Source organism: Delphinapterus leucas, chromosome 10 (assembly GCF_059928025.1).
Source record: "Delphinapterus leucas isolate spDelLeu-1000000601 "Yukka" chromosome 10, BTC_Dleu_Yukka2, whole genome shotgun sequence".
NCBI lineage: Eukaryota > Metazoa > Chordata > Mammalia > Artiodactyla > Monodontidae > Delphinapterus > Delphinapterus leucas.
In genome coordinates, this window is record NC_143138.1 from 63,577,002 (window position 1) to 63,600,511 (window position 23,510).

The window sequence follows — 23,510 nt, forward strand, 5'->3', positions numbered from 1 at the left end:
GCTTGCATCAGAGCAGGGAACACACACACATACACACACACTCGGGGAGGCCTTGGTTGTCACTAGGCAACCAGGTGGTGGTAGCGGCAGTGCCCTCCCAGGTTCAGTAAGAAGGCAAAATCCAACAATTTCCACCAAAGCACACATTCAGGTTGGTCGTAGCAGCTGGACCCCGCTGTTGAAGTCTAAGCATGATGGCTTTGCTCTCACTGCCAAAAAGGAACGAAGTGAACATAGTATTTTCCAGTTTTTAGTTTAAGTTTTCCTAGAACCTTCGATGCCAGCCATAACTTGTCTACCAGGGAGGAACCAACAACAGTCAATCTGGTAAATAAAGGTCACGCTGTGCTTCGGGCCTTGAGGTCACTGCTTTACGTTATGTTACACGAGTAATGTGGCTGGAAGACCTCTTCTGGTTCACACACGACATTTCCCTCACTGCAGAAAGTTCTATTTGATGGCGCTAGTCATTGCAAACGAAACACACTTTTACTTAACGACCAGAATCTTCTCCTTAATCTGCAATTATTGCACTTTAAATCTTGTTAGTCTCCACAACCCAACAACTGCACTTCTCAGTATCTACCTGAAAGACAGTCACATATGTGCATAAGGTGACGTGTGGGGATGCTCCTGGCAGCACCGTCATGGTGGAAAAAGCAGAACCTTTCTAACTCCACATCACTAGAGAAACAGATAAACTGTTTACTCACACAATGGAATACTCTATTTTGTAAAGGGCCAGATAGTGAATATTTTCGGTTGGCAAGCCTTACGGGCTCTGTCACAATTCAACTCTGCCACTGTAGCATGAAAGCAGCCATAGACAATAGGTAAATGAAGGTGTGTTACACACGGCCCTGTGGGCCGTGGTTTGCCAGCCCTACTCCACATCTATAGAACTCCCTGTACAAACACAGATAAAAATCTCAAAAACAATGTGGAATGAAAAAAGCAACCTGCAAAAGTATAGCCATCTCATGATTCAATCAATGTAGCAAATTAAAAAAATATATATAAAATACAACTATACATACGTAATATTTACAGGCACATGTAGTGAAACACAAAAATATTTGGGAATGACATGCATTAACTACAGGGTTGTAATTACTTCTAGAAAGGGAGAAAAGGAGAAAGGATGGCCGTGGGGTGGGGCTTTACTGGGATCTATAATATTTTATTTCTTTAAAAAAAAAGGTATCAGACATAACAAAAAAATCCCACAAGAACCAGCTTGAAGGGACTTTGACTGGCCAAATATAAGGCACCTTAAGGTTTAAAATAATTACAGTGACAGAATATAACCTATTGAATAAAGTAAGAATCCATGAGTCAATACTGCTATAAATGAATAAGTAGATGGGGAAGAAGGAAAATATCTTCCTTACAATAGAATGCCAGCTATTAGTGTAGAAGGAATGATGGAGTCAGAAAATCACTCTGGTAACCATGATAGTAACTGATTCAGGAAAGATTTACCAGATGCTAAAACTAACAGGAGGGAGATTTAAAAGAAACAGGATAAAAACCTAGTCTCAGGCTTCCCTGGTGGCGCAGTGGTTGAGTCCGCCTGCCGATGCAGGGGACACGGGTTCGTGCCCCACGGGTCTGGGAAGATCCCACATGCCGCGGAGCGGCTGGGCCCGTGAGCCATGGCCGCTGAGCCTGCGTGTCCGTAGCCTGTGCTCCACAACAGGGGAGGCCGCAACAGAGAGAGGCCCGCGTACCCGCAAGAAAAAAAAACAACAAAAAACCTAGTTTCAAAATGTCTTCCCATAAGATACATATTAATTACAAACAGATAAACAGTAACTTTAGGAGAAACCTGGCTAACACCACCTTAACCAAATGATCATGGTTAACCTTGCAAGTAATGAAACAAACCAACATCCTGTGTCTCTGGGTACAACGTGCTGAGGACACAACACCTCGGGTATTTCTGCCAAAAATGCTTAATCTGAATCCAATAATGAGAAAACACTAGACAAACTCAAATTAAGGAACATTTTACAAAATAACTGGCCTGTACTTTTCAAAAATGTCTGTGCAAAGAGGAGAAACTGTTCCAAATGAACAAGGACTAGGGAGACCCAACAATTCACTGACATGTGATCCTGGATTATAAAAGACATGTCTGGTGTAATTCTTAAAATGTGAACACAGTCTGTAGATTAGACAGCAGTATTGTATCAATGTTCTGTGATTTTAACAATTGAACTGAGGTTATATAGATGTCCCTGACTTTAGGAAAGGATGTCCCTGATTTTAGGAAATACACGATGAAGTACTTAGGAGTAAAGGGGAATCAGGTCTGTAACTTATTCTCAAATGATGCAGGAAATAAACCAACATGTTTACATAAAGATAAAGAACGATAAGAAATTCCCTGGCGGTCCAGTGGTTAAGACTCCACGCTTCCACTGCAGGAGGCGCAGGTTCAATTCCTGGTGGGGGAACTAAGATCCCACATGCCACGTGGCACGGCCGGAAAAAAAAAAAAAAGAGAGAGAGAGAGAAAGAATGATTAAAACGTTTGTAGTAAAATACTGATAACTGGGGAATCAAAGTGAATGAGTACTGTGTACTATTTTTACAACTTTTCTGTAAGTCTGAAATGATTTTAAAACTGAACAGTTCTAAAAATGACACGAAGTAAATATGGCAAAAATGTTAGCTCTTAAATCCTGGTGGTTGGCAAATGGGTTCCATTATAGTCAGTATTTTTTCCTCCATAGAAAGAAGTCCCTAATGAGAAATACAAAACTTGGAAAAAAAACCAAAACAAAACACCACCTTATTAACAGAAAGCAAAACAAAACAAAGAATGCTGGACTTGGGTTTAACTCAAGTCTAGTACCCTGGCCCTGGCCCTGCTGCCTGCCAGCTGTGTGAATCTAGGCAAGTCCCTCCACTCTCGGAGCCTGTTTCCTCAGCACCTTGCTCCTGGAACGGTTGCGAGGATGCAGTTAGACAGTGTGTGAGTGCCGTACTGGTGTAGGAAAAGAAAACACAGCAAAGCAACCTTTCCAGCAACCCTTACGTGGACGAGCCTTCGCTCCCTCTCTTACTGGTCTCCACGATAACTGCATCTATGAGAACATATTGGGGAAAAGCCCACTTGCTCCCCCCTTGCTCCCACACCAAGCCCCTTAACACATCTGAAAACCTTGGGTTTCACATATGCGTCTCCACTGACTCATGCCACCTGGCCAGTTAGGTTAGTTTAAGGTTGGAGCCTCCAGATGCTATCGCTAGTCACGATTCAACCAAGTCTGTAAAATTAGCAAGGATAAGAGTTGCAAAGCTACAGGTAATTTACTGCATGAGCAAAACTGCTTTGAGTAGACTGGTGGCAAGCTTCAAAACTTCAAACATCTCTTTCTGCTCTTTTCAACCAAGCAATTAATTCTTCAAGGTACCTGGCAAACGTCGGCCAGGCAGCATCCAGGTCATAGCCCCTTGATGCCAGGTCAAACTGGATGTCGGTCAGCTCGTAGAGTTGGCCCACGATGTCAGAGCTCAGCTTTGGCTTCAGAAAGGGGCTCCTTGCGTAGTACCAGTCACTGCAGGGAAACATAAAAAGGGGTCAAGTACAGGAGTACATAAAGAAAGGCAAGAAACCAGTCCTCCCAGTAAGGCTCTGCCTCATCAAATTCCAACTCAGATTACTAAATTAATTAAAGACAGACACATACACATACACCTCAATTTGATTTTCACTGTAGGAGCACATAACTCTCAAATAAGTTTGCTCTTCTTCAGGGAAATTACTGAAATGAATTATATGCTTATTTGTTTATTATTTATATCATACCTATTTCCAAATGAATGCGAGAAACCTTAAATCTGAATTACTGTCCAAGAAAAGGCAGTTGTAGGGGAAAGAACACTTTTTTTTTTTTTTTTTTTTTGCGGTACGCGGGCCTCTCACTGCCGTGGCCTCTCCCGTTGCGGAGCACAGGCTCCGGACGCGCAGGCTCAGCGGCCATGGCTCACGGGCCCAGCCGCTCCGCGGCACGTGGGATCTTCCCAGTCCAGGGCACGAACCCGTGTCCCCTGCATCGGCAGGCGGACTCTCAACCACTGCGCCATCAGGGAAGCCCCAGAACACTTCTTTTTTCAAAGAAAATCTTGTCTTCTATCCCCTCCAGAGAACTCAATACAGGACACTGAACTCACTGCTAATTTCTCTCCAGACACCAACATAAAAGCCAAGGAACAAAACATCTCCATTTGGAAGTGGTAGTTGTTTCACTTCACGTGAAGCAATAAGAATTAAAAAGACAACACTGGGCTTCCCTGGTGGCGCAGTGGTTGGGAGTCCGCCTGCCGATGCAGGGGACGCGGATTCGTGCCCCGGTCCGGGAGGATCCCGCATGCCGCGGGGAGGCTGGGCCCGTGAGCTGCGGCCGCTGGGCCTGTGCGTCCAGAGCCTGTGCTCCGCGGCGGGAGAGGCCGCGGCAGTGAGAGGCCCGCGTACCGCAAAAAAAAGCAAAAACAAAAAGACAACACTGATGAGTTTAATGAGCTACTCGGCTGAACTGGGATACACTGGGAGTCAAGCTGTTTATGACAGTTTTCACCAAACATCACAACAAAATACCTTCAAATCAAATGTGCAAAGGTTCTCAACTCACATGCATTCACAAAGCCTGGCACATGCAAGAGCAATACACATTTATGCAAATAAATCTTAAAGGTGACAAAATGAAACAAAATATTCCCCCCCAATGGTCTTCCTTTAATTCAGAAGTATTTCTTTTAATTAACTGGAAGAACACTCCAGAGGTAGAGGGGAGGCAGAGCTGGAAAAGGGGTGCCGGGCGAGCCAAAGAGGTTCAGCTGATTGGCAGCTGATATGCGGCTCCTAATCTGACACCCTCTCCCCACCTTACACGCTCAACCCCACCTCTCCCTCCTCCTTCCCCTCCTGCTGAGGCTTCAGCACTAGGGGCACAAAGGCTCCCAATCTGGTCACTCATCACAATCTCCAGGGAGCCCAGACCCATGGGGCGGGTGCTGACTCAGTGTCTCAGGTGAGGCCCCAGGCTTGTTGGTGTTAAAAACCCCACAGGTGATTCTGATGAGAGGCCAAGGCTGCAACCCACTGGTCCAGGGTGACCAGTGGGGTCTGCCCATTAGTGCCAGCACCAAGGACCTGCCATCCACCAGAGGAAACTACCTGGCATTAGGAGTTCAGAGACCTAGACCCAAGCTCCTGCTTTCTGCCTCAGCATCAGTGGGGCCCAGAGAAAGGCATTTGGCCTCTCTGAGCCTCACTTTCCTCACCTGTGAAAGGTCAGTGCTACCGCCCAATGTGCGCCAAGGACTGTGGTAGGGAAGGGGAGAGGAGGATGACAGGGGGAGGTCCCTGCTTGTGCCAGGGTGTGACACAGACAGGCACTGCTGCTGTGGTTGTCATTATTATTGTTTAGTTTATCACATTTATTTGAGGTCTTCTGAACTTGTTTCAGAGATGTTATACACTTTAATACATGCTGAAAAGTGCTGAAGAACTGTTCACTGCAAAAACAATAATTTAAAAAGAAAAATATACATAATCCTATCCTTTATCAAATCATGTTCTCATATACTTTTTTTAAAATAGATCTTTATTGGAGTATAATTGCTTCACAATACTGTTAGTTTCTGTTGCACAACAAAGCGAACTTCCACATGTCCCCATATCCCCTTTCTCTTGAGCCTCCCTCCCATCCTCCCTATCCCACCCCTCTAGGGACATCGCAAAGCACGGAGCCGATCTCCCTGTGCTAGGCTGCTGCTTCCCACCAGACAACTATTTTACATTCGATAGTGTATATATGTCGATGCTACTCTCACTTCGCCCCAGCTTCACCTCCCACCCCATGTCCTCAAGTCCATTTTCTATGTCTCCCTCTTTATTCCTGCCCTGCAACTAGGTTCATCAGTACTTTTTTTTTTAAGATTCCATATATATGCATTAGCATACGGTATTCGTTTTTCTCTTTCTGACTTACTTCACTCTGTATGACAGACTCTAGGTCCATCCACCTCACTACAAATAACTCAATTTTGTTTCTTTTTATGGCTGAGAAATATCCATTGTATATATGTGCCACATCTTCTTTATCTATTCATCTGTTGATGGACATTTAGGTTGGTTCCAAGTCCTGGCTATTGTAAATAGTGCTGCAATGAACACTGTGGTACATGTCTCTTTTGGAATTATGGTTTTCTCAGGGTATATGCCCAGTAGTGGCATTGCTGGGTCATATGGTAGTTCTATTTTCAGTTTTTTAAGGAACCTCCATACTGTTTTCCGTAGTGGTTATATCAATTTACATTCCCACCAACAGTGCAGGAGGGTTCCCTTTTCACCACACCCTTTCCAGCATTTATTGTTTCTAGATCTTTTGATAATGGCCATTCTAACCAGCATGAGGGGATATCTCATTGTAGTTTTGATTTGCATTTCTCTAATAATCAGTGATGTTGAGCATCTTTTCATGCGCCTGTTGGCCATCTGTATGTCTTCCTTGGTGAAATGTCTATTTAGTTCTTCTGCCCATTTTTGGATTGGGTTGTTTGTTTTTTTGATACTGAGGTCCATGAGCTGTTTGTATATTTTGAAGATTAATCCTTTGTCCATTGTTTCATTTGCAAATATTTTCTCCCATTCTGAGGGCTGTCTTTTCGTCTTGTTTATGGTTTCCTTTGCTGTGCAAAAGCTTTGAAGTTTCATTAGGTCCCATTTGTTTATTTTTGTTTTTATTTCCATTACTCTAGGAGGTGGGTCAAAAACGATCTTGCTGTGGTTTATGTCAACAAGTGTTTTTCCTATGTTTTCCTGTAAGAGTTTTATAGTGTCTGGTCTTACATTTAAGTCTTTAATCCATTTGGAGTTTATTCTTGTGTATGGTGTTAGAGAGTGTTCTAATTTCATTCTTTTACATGTAGCTGCCCAGTTTTCTCAGCACCACTTATTGAAGAGGCTGCCTTTTCTCCACTGTATGTTCTTGCCTCCTTTGTCATAAATTAGGTGCCCATATGTGTGTGGGTTTATCTCTGGGCTTTCTATCCTGTACCATTGATCTATATTTCTGTTTCTGTGCCAGTACCACACTGTCTTGATTACTGTAGCTTTGTGGTATAGTTTGAAGTCAGGGAGCCTGATTCCTCCAGCTCCATTTTTCTTTCTCAAGATTGCTTTGGCTATTCGGGGTCTTTTGTGTTTCCATACGAATTGTAAAATTTTTTGTTCTAATTCTGTGAAGAATGCCACTGGTAGTTTGATAGGGATGGCATTGAATCTGTAGATTGCTTTGGGTAGTATAGTCATTTTCACAATGTTGATTCTTTCAATCCAAGAACATGGTATATTCCATCTGTTTGTCATCTTTGACTTCTTTCACCACTGCTTTATAGTTTTCTGAGTACAAGTCTTTTGCCTCCTTAGGCAGGATTTTTCCTAGGTATTTTATTCTTTTTGTTGCAATGGTAAAATGGGAGTGTTTCCTTAATTTCTCTTTCTGATTTTTCATTGTTGGTGTATAGGAATGCCAGAGATTTCTGTGCATTAATTTTGTATCCTGCAACCCTATGAAATTCATTGATTAGTTCTAGTAGTTTTCTGGTGGCACCTTTAGGATTTTCTATGTTTAGTATCATGTCATTGGCAAACAGTGACAGTTTTACTACTTCTTTTCCAATTAGGATTCCTTTAATTTCTTTTTCTTCTCTGATTGCTGTGGCTAGGACTTCCAAAACTATGTTGAATAACAGTGGTGAGAATGGACATCCTTGTCTTGTTCCTGATCTTAGAGGAAATGCTTTCAGTTTTTCACCATTAGGTATGATGCTTGCTGTGGGTTTGTCATATATGGCCCTTATTATGTTGAGGTAGGTTCCCTTTATGCCCATTTTCTGGAGGGTTTTTATCGTAAATGAGCGTTGAATTTTGTCAAAAGCTTTTTCTGCATCTATTGAGATGATCATATGGTTTTTATTCCTTGATTTGTTAATGTGGTGTATCACAGTGACTGGTTTGCGTATACTGAAGAATCCTTGCATCCCTGGGATAAATCCCACTTGATTGTGGTGTATGATCCTTTTAATGTGCTGTTGGATTCTGTTTCCTAGTATTTTGTTCAAGATTTTTGCATCTATGTTCATCAGTGATATTGGTCTATAATTTTTTTTTTGTGATATCTTTTTCTGGTTTTGGTATCAGGGTGATGGTGGCTTCATAGAATGAATTTGGGAGTGTTTCTCCCTCTGCAATTTTTTGGAAGAGTTTGAGAAGGATCAGTGTTAGCTCTTTTCTAAATGTTTGATAGCATTTGCCTGTGAAACCATCTGGTCCTGGACCTTTGTTTGTTGGAAGATTTTTAATTATGGTTTCAATTTCATTACTTGTGATAGGTCTGTTTATATTTTCTAATTCTTCCTGGTTCAGTCTTGGAAGGTTATACCTTTCTAAGAATTTGTCCATTTCTTCATGGTTGTCCATTTTATTGGTATATAGTTGTTTCTGGTAGTCTCTTATAATCTTTTGTATTTCTGCAGTGCCCGTTGTGATTTCTTCTTTTTCATTTTTAATTTTATTGCTTTGCGTCCTCTCCCTTTTTTTCTTGATGAGTCTGGCTAAGGGTTTATCAATTTTGTTTATCTTCTCAAAGAACCAGCTTTTACTTTTAGTGATCTTTGCTATTGTTTTCTTTGTTTCTATTTCACTTATTTCTGCTCTGATCTTTATGATTTCCTTCCTTCTACTGACTTTGGGTTTTCTTTGTTCTTCTTTCTCTGGCTGTTTTAAGTGTAGGGTTAGATTGTTTATTTGAGATTTTTCTTGTTTCTTGAGGTGACATTGTATTGCTATAAACTTCCCTCTTAGAACGGCTTTTGCTGCATCCCATAGGTTTTGGGTCATTGTGTTTTCATTGTCATTTGTTTCTATGTATTTTTAAATTTCTTCTTTGACTTCTTCAGCGATCTCTTGGATATTTAGCACCGCACTGTTCAGCCTCCATGTATTTGTGTTTTTTACAGTTTTTTTTCCTGTAATTCACTTCCAATCTCATAGCATTGTGGTCAGAAAAGGTGCTTGATATGATTTCAATTTTCTTAAATTTTCTGAGGCTCCATTTCTGACCCAAGATGTGATCTATCCTGGAGAATGTTCCATGTGCACTTGAGAAGAAAGTGTATTCTGCCACTTTTGGGTGGAATGTTCTATAAATATCAATTAGATCTATCTGGTCTATTATGTCATTTAAAGCTTATGTCTCCTTATTTATTTTCTGTCTGGATGATCTGTCCATTGGTGGAAGTGGGGTGTTAAAGCCCCCTACTATTATTGTGCTACTGTTGATTTCTCCTTTCATGGTTTTTAGCATTTGCCTTATGTATTGAGGTGCTCCTATGTTGGGTGCATAAACATTTATAATTGTCATATCTTCTTGGATTGATCCCTTGATCATTATGTTGTGTCCTTCCTTGTCTCTTGTAACATTCTTTATTTTAAAGTCTATTTTATCTGATATGAGTATTGCTACTCCAGCTTTCTTTTGATTTCCATCTAGATGGAATATCTTCTTCCATCCCTTCACTTTCAGTCTGTAAGTCTCCCTAGGTCTGAAGTGGGTCTCTTGTAAACAGCATATATATGGGTCTTGTTTTTGAATCCATTCAGCCAGTCTGTGTCTTTTGGTTGGGGCATTTAGTCCATCTACATTCAAGGTCATTATCGATATGTATGTGCCTATTACCATTTTCTTAATTTTTTTTTTTTTTTTTTTGCGGTACGTGGCCCTCTCACTGTTGTGGCCTCTCCCGTTGTGGAGTACAGGTTCCAGACGCGCAGGCTCAGCAGCCACGGCTCACGGGCCTAGCCGCTCCACAGCATGTGGGATCTTCCCAGACCAGGGCACGAACCCGTGTCCCCTGCATCAGCAGGCGGACTCTCAACCACTGCGCCACCAGGGAAGCCCCTGGGTTTGTTTTTGTGGGCCTTTTTCTTCTCTTGTGTTTCCCCGCTTAGAGGAGTTTCTTTACCATTTGTTGTAAAGCTGGTTTGGTGGTGCTGAATTCTCTTAGCTTTTGCTTGTCTGAAAAGCTTTTGACTTTGGCATTGAATCTGAATGTGATCCTTGCTGGGTAGAGTACTGTTGGTTGTAGGTTTTTCTCTTTCATCACTTTAAGTATATCCTGCCACTCTCTTCTGGCTTGCAGAGTTTCTGCTGTAAAATCAGCTGATAACCTTATGGGGATTCCTTTGTATGTTATTTTTTGTTTTTCCCTTGCTGCTTTTAACATTTTTTATTTGAAGTTCATTTTTGTTAGTTTGATTAATATGTGTCTTGGTGTGTTTTTCCTAGGGTTTATCCTGTATGGGACTCTGTGCTTCCTGGACTTGGGTGACTATTTCCTTTCCCATGTTAGGGAAGTTTTCAACTATAATCTCTTCAAATATTTTCAACTATAATCTCTTCAAATATTTTCTCAGACCCTTTTTCTCTTCTTCTTCTTGGACCCCTATTATTTGAATGTTGGTGCGTTTAGTGTTGTCCCAGAGGTCTCTGAGATTGTCTTCAATTCTTTTCATTCTTTTTTCTTTATTCTGCTCCTCGGCAATTATTTCCACCATTTTGTCTTTCAGCTCACTTATTCATTCTTGTGCCTCAGTTATTCTGTTATTGATTCCTTCTAGTGTAATTCAGTTATTGTGTTGTTCATCTCTGTTTGTTCGTTCTTTAGTTCTTCTAGATCTTTGTTAAACACTTCTTGTATTTTCTCAATCCATGCCTCCATTCTATTTCCGAGATTCTGGATCATCTTTACTCTCATTACTCTGAATTCTTTTTCAGGTAGATTGCCTATTTCCTCTTCATTTATTTAGTCTTGTAGGTTTTTGCCTTGCTCCTTCATTTGTGACATATTTTTTTGCCATCTCATTTTTTTTTTTAATGAGTGGCATTGTGCTCCTGTCTTACTGGTTGTTTGGCCTGAAGCTTCTAACACTAGGGTTTGTAGGCTATTGGGTAGAGCTGGGTCTTGGTGCTGAGATGAGGAGCTCCGTGAGACCTCACTCCAAAGAATATTCCCTGGGGTCTGAGGTTCTGTTAGTCCAGTGGTTCAGACTTGGAGCTCCCACTGCAGGAGCTTTGGCCCAACCCCGGGCTCGTGAACCAAGATCCCGCAAGCTGCCTGGGGCAGCAGGAAAAGAAAGAAACATACAACAATAGCAAAGTAAAAAATAAAATTAGACTAGGAAACTAACAGATATATTAGGAAAAATATAAAAATACAAATATAGATGAATCAACAACCATAAGGTACATTAGTACCACAATAGTAAAAAAGAGAAGGGAAAAGAAAAAAATAAACAAATAAAAATTTAAAACGGGGGGGAAAAGGCCTTGCCTGTGGAGGGTGGGGCCTAAGCAAGGGTGAGGTTTGGGTGGTGGGCGGGGCCAATGCTCAGGACCCACAGGGCTGGAAAACACCCTGGGGGCTGTTGGGGTGCAGCTTAGGCTCAAGGAACAGAAGGGGCCCAGGCATGCTCCCCACCCCTGGTCTCAGATGGCAGGGGACCTACCTGGGAGCCCAGCGGGCTTCTTGGACGCCCAGCGGTCTTCCTGGACTCAAGTTGGCAGGGCAAATGCCCTCTGCTCCTCCTGGGTGGTCCCTCCCGCCTGCCTCTCCTGATCTCCCCGGCCTCAGGGGCACTGATCCTGTCTGGCCTCCACTTCTCCTCCCCCCTCAGTCCCCCTACTGGTTCACTCTGGGGTTTCCTCCCATCTCCTTGGGCATCAGAGTCCCCCATCAGCGGCTGGCAGGCACCCTAGTTGTGGGGAGACGCTAACTCTGCGTCTTCCCACACCACCCTCTTGACTCCGCCTCCTCATGTTCTCATATACTTTCTAATTCTTTTATATATTTTTTTGTAATTTCATTGTTGCCATTAGGATAGATAAGATTTGCATTTTTTTCATTGATTATTATATTGTTATTTTCCTTGTTGCTATATAGACTTCCTTATTGCAATTTTATTTATTTATTTATTTATTTGGCAGGCAAAGAGTGAGTTTATTAGCATAGGAAACTTGTGAGAGATACAAGTGGGCAAGCAAGGCAGCGCAGCAGCCCCAAGAACAGAGTAGGGTACATTTTTATAATCAAAGAAAAGGTGGGGAGGGGAGACCACCTCTTCCTCACTCTTGGGCAGCTATCATGGCTTACATAATTAGTTCCTCCTTTAACCCTATACAGTCTAACCTGGACAGTCATGGCGCTACTTAAATCGTATGTATATTAGCAAAAGGGTGGTAACATATACTAAAATATGGTAATTCAGCTCACGTTTTGGTATACCTTATTGCAATTTTAAATGATGCCTTGCTATGTCATTTAAAATAATTTGCTGTAATTTTTAAAAATAAATTCATTTATTTATTTATTATTTTTTCTTTTTGGTTGTACTGTGTCTTTGTTGCTGCACGCGGCTTTCTCTAGTTGCGGCAAGTGGAGGCTACTCTTCGTTGCGGTGCACGGGCTTCTCATTGCAGTGGCTTCTCTTGTTGTGGAGCATGGGCTCTACGCATGCAGGCTTCAGCAGTTGTGGATCGTGAGCTCTGGAGCGCAGGCTCAGTAGTTGTGGCGCACGGGCTTAGCTGCTCCGCGGCACGTGGGATCTTCCAGGACAAGGGCTCGAACCCGTGTCCCCTGAATTGGCAGACAGATTCTTAACCACTGTGCCACCAGGGAAGTCCTAATTTGCTGTAATTTAACAGCCTCCCATCATTGGACATTGATGGCTTCCATCTTGTGTATTGTAAGTAGCATCACCATTTTTTTTAAATTGAAGTCTAGCTGATTTACAATATTGTGTTAGTTTCAGGTGTACTAACTGATCAGCAAAGTGATCTGGTTACACATATACATGTACATAGCTATATTTCTTTTTTTTTATTCTTTTCCATTATAGCTTATTAGAAGATATTGAATATAGTTCCCTGTGCTACACAGTAAATCTTTGTTTATTTTACATATGGTAGTGTGCATCTGTTAATCCCATACTCCCAATTTATTCCTCTCCCCACTTCCCCCTTTGGTAACCATAAGTTTGTTTTCTATGTCTGTGAGTCTGTTTCTGTTTCATAAATACGTTCATTCATACTGTTTTTTAGATTCCACATATAAGTGACATCATATGATATTTGTCTTTCTCTGTCTGACTTGTAAGTTGTATTGTTATTATTAGTGAGGGGACTTTGGGTCATTTCTGAATGGTGTGGGGTAAAGCCCAGCACTGTCATGTATTTACCTGGTCACTTTGGTGTTCATGAAGCACTGCTGTAAGGTGTCGGCCAACCTCTGGTGCACCAAGGAGTAGCGAATAAATGCTCTTCCCTTTCCCAGAGATGTTCGGAGCTGGAAAATGTAGATAAAATAGAAATGAAGAGCTGTTAGCCTAACTCCAAATACAGGCCTCATGGATGGCTGACAAAAGCAGAAACAAAACAGGGCAGAAAATGTCACCCAATCCTACCCTACACATAACCTTCACTTATGTTCCTCAAAGAACACAAAACATTTGAGAATGTCACCCCACAGAGGGAGGCCTAAAGTGGGTGGACGTCTTGCTGGCCTCCGTCTGAGAATAATCTGTAGACTCCAGCAAATGTGTCAAGGAAGATACAGTCACAAAAGGCTCAAATATCTACTGTGGATTCTACCGGAATGTCATTCTTCCTCCTCTGCTCCATCAGAATCCCTGGGTTTAGAGTCAGAGATGAAACAGTCTGACTTAATTTGGAATATTTAGAAAACAGGTTGGAGATAAATGAAGGGCTTCTCATACCAGAAGTACACTTGAAGAGGAAGAGATGGTCTCAGTTTAGCTAATGCCTGGGCTTATTTTTGAAGTTTTGGGAGAAGAGATGCAGGGGAAGAGGCCTAAGGGGCTTGGCTGGAGCCCATGTGGAAGGGGGAAGAGAGAGGAGGGCAAAAGGCAGAGGAGTGTTGGGGGACCTGTGACGGATGTATAACTGCCTCCTCTGTGTCCTCGTGGAACCACCACTAAAATCCACATATCTGTCAACGCTTTCCTGGTTGGATTTATTTTCAGCTATACCAACTCACTGCATTTAGTCAGAAGGTGCCCGGGGGGTGAGGGCAGGGGTGTTTCTAGGTGGCACAGTTACACTGAAGTAATGAAAAATGGGTGTGGTTCTGTTTCAGGAAGTCTGAGGTGGACGGAGGGTCCAGGTGCAGGCCTGTGTTCAAAACCTCTCCCCACAGTGCCAAAACATGGCTTCTAAAGAGGTTTCTGGAAGCTTGTTGTGATGGTGGTGGGGTATGCTGGTCACAGACTCTGGCCCTAGTTGCCAGGATGGACCATGGGCCATGTAGATCTGATCAAATTAGGATTCATGCTCCCAATGTTTCAGCCCCAGAAGCTCAAGATAAGTAGGCAGGAACTCAGAATCTCTCAACCTACCACGTGCACCTGTTCTGTCAGGGGCTGGCTCTGAGCAGGGTAAGCTAAGACCCATTCCCTCCTCACCTCTTCAAAGGTCAGAAATGTTTAACTTGGTGGCTGGGGGAAGGGACAGTAGTGGTTTGACCAAAAGATGGTCCTAATCCTCCATCCTATTAAGAAGCCAGCCATGGTGCTGGAATGAGACAGGAAACATGAGGTATGACCTCAAGCACCGGCACATTCATGATGCTATAAACATCCCGGTACCCAGCACCTTTTAGCTCAGAGCTATATGCCTTCTCATTGCTGACTCGAGGAAATGATACCACAATAGGAAGTAGGTTTAAAAAATAAGAAGGTGTGAAACCTCCTAAGACATTTATGTAAGAGGCTGTAAGACATTTTTTCCATGTGAGTTTTGTGGGTTTGGGGTATAGCCAGGAGGTCTGGAAATGAAGGTGGGCAGCAGCCTGACGTGGCTTTATAAAAACCACCATGGCACGCCCGTGGCGAGTGCATCAAGACAGGTGCCTAGGGGAGAATCTTGATGACATCCCTATGTCCAAATGCTTTTCCACTGATAAGTGAGGTGAGAACAAAGTGTTCAGTGGTGATAACCAGGAGACCCAGGCAGCCGAGAACAGCTGAGCAAGGCATCCTGAAGTGAAGTGTGTTGGTCATACAAATGCACACCCACACATAGGCCCTGCAGAATCTAAAAAGAACCCCACATAACAGCCCATGTCTGTAAGCTCCCAAGGGAAGGGCTTGTCTTTTTGTTTTTATTTATTTTTGGCTGTGATGGGTCTTGGTTGCTGTGCGCGGGCTTTCTCTAGTCGAGGAGAGCGGGGGCTACTCTTCTTTGTGGTGCGTGGGCTTCTCATTGTGGTGGCTTCTCTTGTTGCGGAGCATGGGCTCTAGGCATGAGGGCTTCAGTAGTTGTGGCGCACAGGCTCAGCTGCTCCACGGCATGCGGGATCTTCTCAGACCAGGGCTCGAACCCATGTCCGCTGCAGTGGCAGGCGGATCCTTAACCACTGCACCGCCAGGGATGTCCCGGGGCTTCTCCTTATTAATAAAATGGCCATTGTAACAGCATTTAGAACATTTAATTTTTTGAAGGCAAAGAGTTGAGGCTACATGTTAAATCAGGCCTATTAACTGAATTGATTATATATGTAAAAGGAGCTATTTTAAAAGGTCTTTTTAGGGACTTCCCTGGTGGCGCAGTGGTTAAGAGTCCACCTGCCAATGCAGGGGATATGGGTTCGAGCCCTGGTCCGCGAAGATCCCACATGCCGTGGAGCAACTAAGCCCTTGCGCCACAATGACTGAGCCTGTGCTCTAGAGCCTGCCAGCCACAACTACTGAGCCCACGTGCCGCAACTACTGAAGCCCACACGCCTAGAGCCCATGCTCTGCAACAAGAGAAGCCAACACAATGAGAAGCTCATGCACTGCAACGAAGAGTAGTCCCCGCTCGCCGCAAATAGAGAAAGCCCGCGCACAGCAAAGAAGACCCAACAGAGCCAAAAATAAAATAAATAAATTTATTATTTTTTTTAAAAAAGGTCTTTTTAAACATCCTTTGGGGAAGGGAACAGTAATAGTTCCCTTATACTGCAAATGAATATACTGCATAGCCTTGTTGGGTTTTTTTGTTTTTGAACTTTTTGAGATCATGGGTCCACTTTCATCATCCACTTTCTTAATTTTTGTTAGCATCTAATCAGAACTCATTGCACTATACCGAGAAGTGATACAACACTTAATCATGCACCTCAGTGTCCCACCAGGCAAGATCTCACAGGACGTATCTGTGCTACCTGGACATTAAACCAACTCCTCTGAGCCAGGATCTTTCCTCATTGTCTCAGCTGTCAGAAGGTACAGCTGGTGGAAAATGCCCAACCCTCAGTGTCCACGTGTCTAACACTATCATTCGCTATAAGGAGAAACCCAGCTGGCTCCAGCTGGCACGGCCAGGAGTTCTTCCCAGAGAACCTGACCCTGTGGCCTTTGCGGAAGGCTGGCCAAGGAGCATGTCTGCCGATTTCAAATGGACCTTAGGCTTATTCATGAGATACTGGAAAGAAAGATGAAATATACAAACCCTTTAGGCCTCCTGCCTCAAATCTAGGGGATTACTTGCTCCTTAATGTGCAAAGTTCTTCACTCCCAGATGGACTAGGCTGGTGTGTGTGTGTGTGTGTGTGTGTGTGTGTGTGAGAGAGAGAGAGAGAGAGAGGCAGAGACAGAGACAGAGAGACAGAGTATGCGTGTTGTTGATCTGGAGTTTTGTAAAACAGCAAAGCCATGGCATTCTGCTCTTGAGGGGCTCAGAACTTAATGTGGGAAGCTGCTTAGTTGTCTCTCAAGATCCCACATCACTCTCTTCATTTTAAATCCAAGTTTCCTGGGCAAATCATAGGGAAAGTAGCCTAGCAAACTCTAAGAATTTTACCTAAGAAACCGATTCTTTTAAAAAAGGTAAAGGTGTCCTAGGCTGTACACCTCTCGGGGGCACCATGAGCAGACCACAATGTGAGCAGCCCACCCTGTTAGGTTACATTTGGGTTGGGGTCTAATACAGTCAGGACTGAGCCACTCCTCGGCTTGGTAAACGCTCGCCTAGGTGGCTTCCCGGAGCTCTCAGTGGGCACTGCATATACCTGGACTGGATTTCTTTACTTCCTTCCTACACGTAAACCCTCACTTCCTCACTTGGCTGTTTGCAGCAAAGGTCTCTGCGAGAGAGGTTTAAGGCAGGCAAGGGAAAGAGGTGAGGTCCCTGGCTGCTCTGCTTACCTCTGAAATAGACTTGACGAATCGGATCCCGTCATTGGCTCCTTTCACCTTGGCCAGGCAGGCACAGAAGTAATCCCAGTAGTCCTTCTTGTTGCCCAGGAGGGTGGCCTTCTCTTTCTGATCAAACTGGGCAGGGAAAGGAGGGTGAGGACGTCCAAACCCACTGCTATTTATCCCACCATTTAAACGATGAATAATGACAGCTTCTTAGTTGCCTGGCACTGGGCAAGGCCCTTTATTGGCATTATTTTTATTTACTGGTGAATGAGGGGGTTTTCGCCCTCAATTTACAGGTGAGGAAACTTGAGGCTAGGAGAGGTTAAGTAACTAGCTCAAGGTCATACAACTAGTGAGGTTCAGGAATAACAGGCGCCCAAAGGGACCTCTGTGCATAGAGTTGCGTGGAAGACACCAAAGGTGCTATTAAGACATGGTAAAGAAACTCAAATGAAAAGTTTTAAGGGTAACATGAAGAGTGTTAACGATGTCTTGACATAGGGAAATGTGTTAGTGACATTTTATCCGTTACTCAAGTTTCAATACTGTTTTAATATACATAGAATAAATCCAAATAAATGTCAGCCATGAGCCATTTCAAATCCAAAACCAAAATGGGCTGAAAAAAAAAAGCGCCCTATTAATACTTTCATAATGTAAAACAAGAGAATCAGTTGAAAAGGCATGTGACCAAAAAAGAGGGGATATATGTATACATACAGCTGATTCACTTTGCTGTACAGCAGAAACTAACACAACATTGTAAAGTAACTATACTCCAATAAAAATTAAAGAAAAAAAAAAAAGGCACGTGAAATGTGAGCCTTCAATACACTGAGACACCTCCTCCAGTGGGCTCTCATCCTATACACGTTGGTGGGAGGTAACATTGCAAATTTATGGTGTTCAAAATGATAGAGGATATCTTCCTATAATGTAATGTTCTATAGCATTTTTTTTGATTATAAAAGATTTGCATACATTGTTAGGACAACTGGATAAAACAAAAAAAAAAGAAAAGAAAAAATTATAATGCCTACACCATCACCCTAAGATAACTTCTGTTATCATATTGGTCCATTTCCATCCTGCCTATTGTAGTTGCCTGTATTTTTCCACATCTGCAGAGTTCTCTAGATCTGTGCTTCTTGAACCAAGCAGATATAAGCATTACACTGTAAACATGTTAAAAGAAAACTTTCTGAGCTGACCTCAGAGATCCTGATTCAGCACGTCAAGGTGGGAACCAAGAATGCACTTCTAACCGGTTCCCAGGTGATGCCGATGCTGCTGGTCTATGAACCACACTTTGAGGAGCGAGGCTCTAAAACAGGGGCCTCTGGATAATCTTCAGAGGGTCCGCACACTCCTAGAAAATGTGTGATTGCGTGTGTATGCATGTGTCTGGGGAGAGATTCCATAGCTTTCACCGGACTGCCAAAGGGGTACGTGACTCCCCCAAAGTTAAGATCCCTGCTAACAGAGAGACCTTGTGACCTGCATTAAGATGACCTAAATCTCTGAAGAATGTTCTCGATTCCCAAAACCATCCTGAGGGGCAACATTCTGATTCCCCAGAGGATCACACTTGGAGGCTGGGGACGGCTCTGACCTTCAGTCTAACCAGGAGGGCTCAACGGCTGCACTGAGCTTTCAGAGCTGCATCCTGAATGTTGATGAAGAAGCCAAGAGGGAGACAAGAGACAATAGAGCAGAAATCAACACATGACAGGAGTCACTTACTTGAAGGAGATACTCAAGTTTATATGAAAACTTATGCAAGCTGGTGCTGTCATCTGTGACGGGTTCCCCTGCTTCCTTAAATTCTCTGCTTAGTTCTGTCACAGCATCTTTAAGACAACAAACAGGAGCATGTCACCAGATGGAGACTGGCCTCAGAGAGAGCAGCGGGATGGCCCCAGGGAGCAGCAGGCCTGAGTGGCCCATGACGGCAAAGCACCGTGCACACGTGGAGCACTACATAAACATCCATGGGCGGGAACTCCAAGTCAGAAGGCGCTAGGATGTCCTGAGACCCAAAGGTACTTCACAACAGCTCACTGACTGGGCACATTTCTTGGTCATCCCTGTAGGCCCACCATGTAGGCCTTATCATTTGCGAGTAGTATTTCGTCAAAAATGTCTGCTGTGTGGATAAATCATACAGCAGTCCCCTAATACTGACTTCCTGAGAGCTTTCTCCTCTACTCCAGCCATGTTTCTTGCTCTTCACTGTAACCCCACTGCTCGGTACAGTTGAGTCCAGGTTCCCAGAGGACCCAGAATACGCAGAGGTCATGACGACAATGCCAAGAATGACACCACCACCTGCTTCTGTTAACTGAGTACTGGCTAGGCACCAGGCCTCTGCATGTTCTTCTCATTCAAAAGAGCATTGCGAGGCAGGAATTGCTTTATTTCAACAAATCTAAGACGCAACTGATTTTAAGATGATCCCAGATCCAGAGCTGTTAAAATGTGAAAAAAACGTAAATGCACGGTAGAATTGACGAAGGCTGGCATTATCATCCCCGCTTTACAGACAAGGAACTCACGGAGGGGTCAGAGCCAAAGATCACGGGTGGCAAACAGCGGAGCTGAAATGAGAACGCTGGTTTTCTCAGGGGCTCTCTGACCCCAGAGCTCACCTCTTAACTTCTAAGACGATTTACCTCCCAGTGTAGAAAAAGAGGAAAAACCCCTTGACTCTCACGCACAGCCCTGCCGTGGGACAGAGGGACTGTCAGAAGTTGCATTTGGTTTAGACACTGAGAAAAATGTCCCCGGCCGAGATGGCTGGGACATGCTGCACAAAGCTACCTCCTCTGACAATTCTTGAAAGAAAAGGAACCCCTAGCCACTGCTCTCAAACACCACGGTTAGAAAGCAGACCTGCCAGGACTGAAGCTGAGCCTGAGCTGCTAAAAGTTAATCAACACTGACCCCTCAAGCAAAGATCAGCAAATGGCAAAGACATGTTCTTGGGACTGAGTCTCACAACAAGTGACTGTGGTCTGGTGTGTCCTACTAGAAGTGTCTGCTGTGGCGGCACTGACAGCCGGCAGCCAGGGACCAGGAAAGACACACAGCCTTCCTCCCCCACCCTCAGGCTGGGGTAAAGCTCATAACCTGACCTGGCAACTCCTGAAATTTTGAAAGAAGGAGCCTTGGACGTGGAATATGAAATTTCCAGCTCTAATCTCTGATAATTACCAACAGATGAAAAGAAAGGGTCTTGAGAAAGTGTGGTGCCTTTTAAAAATTCCCACCAAAGTGCTCTGAGGGCTGGTTATAGGACATTGAGATGGCCTTGGGATGTGGGGCATGACAGACGAGGATAGCACATGGGGTGGGAAAGGGCAACTGAACAAATTCTGATGCCTGTCCTCCTCCCTGGATCAGGAGCTCTGCCATGGGCTCCTCTCTTCCCTCCAATAAGGACCTCTGGGTCCCAGAGTCATCCTTGAGAACCAGAGACTAAAACAGAGAGAAGATGGCTTACTTTGTGGAGAAACCTCTGAAGACCAGGGGCAAACTCAGATTTGCAGGGACTGTCATTTTACTTTCTGTGTGTATGTGTGTGCATGTGTGTGTGTGTGTATATAGATTTAAAAAGAAAAAAGCCATCTCCCACATTTTAGCTGGATGTAGACTGGTGTGGTTAAGAGCACAGACCCTGGCACCAGGTGTGTGTGCAAACCCAGGCTCTGCCTGACTGGATGTGTGACCGTAGGCAAGTCACTTAACCTCTCTGTGCCTGTTTCCACATCTGCAAAATGGGAATAATAATGGTCCCTGCCTCACAGGACCAAACGTGAGGACTCAATGAGCTATTATTACCTGTGAGACTCGTGCCTGGCACACATGAAATGCCATGAAGGCCCAAAATACTACATAAACAGGAGATACGCCTGAGAAAATGATTTTTATCTCATCGATATTTGCCTTCACTATGAAGACTGTTGTGGCCTCCACTAGCCTGGGTATGAGAGACTGCAGTCGGTTATCACTGTGTCTGAGCAGTTAGGAACCTGCGCCTTGAGTCTGTCAGGAGAGTGTCACTGGGGTCCCCATGACACGGAGGAAGGAGTCAGCTTCAGACTGTGTTGTAGCAAATGTGCTGGTGCTCCAGAGAGGCTTACAAGACCTGCCCTGGTGATCCATGAGGGACGGAAGACTTGCCAAAATTCTCCCCTTGGGACGTCACCTGAAAGGGTGAACCTGGGCCCTGGACTCCACAGCCAGTACAGCACACAGCGGGTTCCTCCCGAGCCTGCTCTCTGCACACGCACCCCCACCTGCCTTGCCTTTGTCCAGTGAGCCAAGGCCCACAAGTCTCTCTCATTGGGCAACGTTGAACTCAGGGAAGTCTGGGAGGCAGCAGGCCCAGAACTGGAGTGAGTCCCACCCGGAACCAGGTGGAAGAGCAAAACAAGCAAGATGGGTGTCTCGTCTTCCTGCTTAGAAGGAGGCAGAATATCTCTGCAAATGAGCCAGTTCCGCCGTCTCCCAGAGACTCACAATTCAAAGATTTAACGGGTGGTTTGAAAACACAAACACACACACACAGAAATCAGACCCAGACCCAGAAAGAGGTATTTGATTTTGTTTACAAAGTGCCTTTACAGTGCCTGAGAGGAGGGCCAGGCAAGGTCTCCCAGCCTTAACAGGGCGGACATCTGAGCCCCAAATATTTCAATATGATGTGTCCCGAGGGCTCTGATTACTCTCGGTGTAAACACAGATCACAGGGCTAATTTCAGCTGGCAACAGCAAAAGCACAGTCACAGCTCTCTCAACACCAAGCTCGGTGTGCCCTGCAGCCAAGCCGTACCTTGCAAATCGTGGATGGTTCTCTGCAGCTGGCTCTCCACGCTGGTGGACGCCATGGTAACCGTGACCGTCAGGGGCCGCCTTTCCCGGCTGTGGGCCTCCTGCCTGGGGCCGCTCAGCAGTGGTCAGACTCCGAGGTGGCACCTGCACAGGAAGGAGGCCGTGGAGGAGGCGGTCACAGACACAATTTAAAGACAGTAGTAGAGGCACACTGCTCTGGGCACAAAGTCGCCCCATCTGGGCATCTTCCCTCAATGGGAAGGGCTTGACCTTTCTGTGTGGGCCTTGCTCTGTGGGCATTCTCTGATACACTTATGTTCAGACACAGGGACCTGGTTGGGAGCTTCAAAAGAAACAAGATCAACTAAATAGCATGACCTGTTCTTTCTGAGCTCCGCTCCTAGTCTGCCCTTAGGCAGGCCTGCCGCACTTTCCACCTTTAAAAACGCTTCCCAGTGGCTCCCTCCATCCCCCTACACCAAGGCCAGAACTAGTCCAACCCCGCTCACTGACCTGCTAAGCCTAAGGTGCCACCACACCAAATCTGCCGTCTCCTCCAGGCCGGGCCCTCCCCCCTCCCCAGGCAGCGGTGGAGGCCTGAGGCTGAGGACACATACCCTAAGGGCTTCCGGACCAAGGAGAGCCTGGCTTGCCTCTCAGGGAGGTCTGCAGCCTCCAGCCACCAGAGTCCTGCTCAGCTTGGGAGGGCAGACGCCAGGGGCCGTCAGGGGCCTGCGCAGCCCTCAGGACCAGTCAAGGGCAGTCTCTATTTTAAGCTCGGTTACAGTTCTCTCACGGCTGGTGAGTCCCGAGTTACCATCGCTACTTGGGCAGCTGCTGAAGTGATTTAAGGACACAGGGGTGGCTGGAGACCAACAAAGAGGAGGAGATACGAGCAGCATCGGAAGGAGGTCTGGACACGCACTTGGACACCACCATATTCTCCTTTCAGAACCTCTGACCCTTTCCTTAGATGTCCGCTGCAAAGGCGTAACATTTGCTGGCAAAAGCAGTTGGCAAGACTAGAGGTGGCCTTAGTAGCCACCCCTAGACGAGGGCCTGCTGTGCACTGGGCCTGTTAGGTGCTTTACACACTCACTCATTTTAATTCTCAGCAGCACCCTGGGAGATAGATAGCGTACAAGGGAGAAACTGGCATACAGAGAAGCTGTGTAACCTGTCTAAGGCCCCGGGCCAGTAGGGAGGGGAATCGTAATGTGAACTCTGGTCAGTCTGAATTCAACCCCTTTGGCTCTACAACGGAGCCACTGTCACTACAGCAAATGTCAACCACTTCCACTGGCTTCTAGGAACTGCCCTGAACTCCAGCGCCTCTCAAATGTGCCACCACCTTGAGTGTTTCAAACATGAACTGGTCCTCACTCTCCCACCACGCTCTTTGCCT

At 44.8% G+C, this 23,510-nt stretch overlaps 1 protein-coding gene across 9 annotated transcripts in view; it reads right to left on the reverse strand.

Moving 5' to 3' along the window:
- FYCO1 (FYVE and coiled-coil domain autophagy adaptor 1) overlaps positions 1-23,510 on the reverse strand; it is a 113,456-nt gene that overhangs the window by 54,317 nt on the left and 35,629 nt on the right. For 4 of the 9 annotated variants that reach the window (XM_022573370.2, XM_022573371.3, XM_022573372.3 and 1 more), the window contains 5 exons: positions 22,107-22,249; positions 19,016-19,122; positions 17,276-17,401; positions 13,310-13,416; positions 3,423-3,566 (listed from right to left, as the gene is read on the reverse strand). In XM_022573370.2, the coding sequence (XP_022429078.1) occupies positions 3,423-3,566; positions 13,310-13,416; positions 17,276-17,401; positions 19,016-19,122; positions 22,107-22,161 (539 nt within the window). In that variant the 5' untranslated portion in view covers positions 22,162-22,249. Of the gene's footprint in view, positions 1-1,532; positions 3,400-3,422; positions 3,567-13,309; positions 13,417-17,275; positions 17,402-19,015; positions 19,123-22,106; positions 22,250-23,510 lie in introns of those variants that run through there. The other 5 variants (XR_016394465.1, XM_089918028.1, XM_089918031.1 and 2 more) reach the window with 2 other exon arrangements.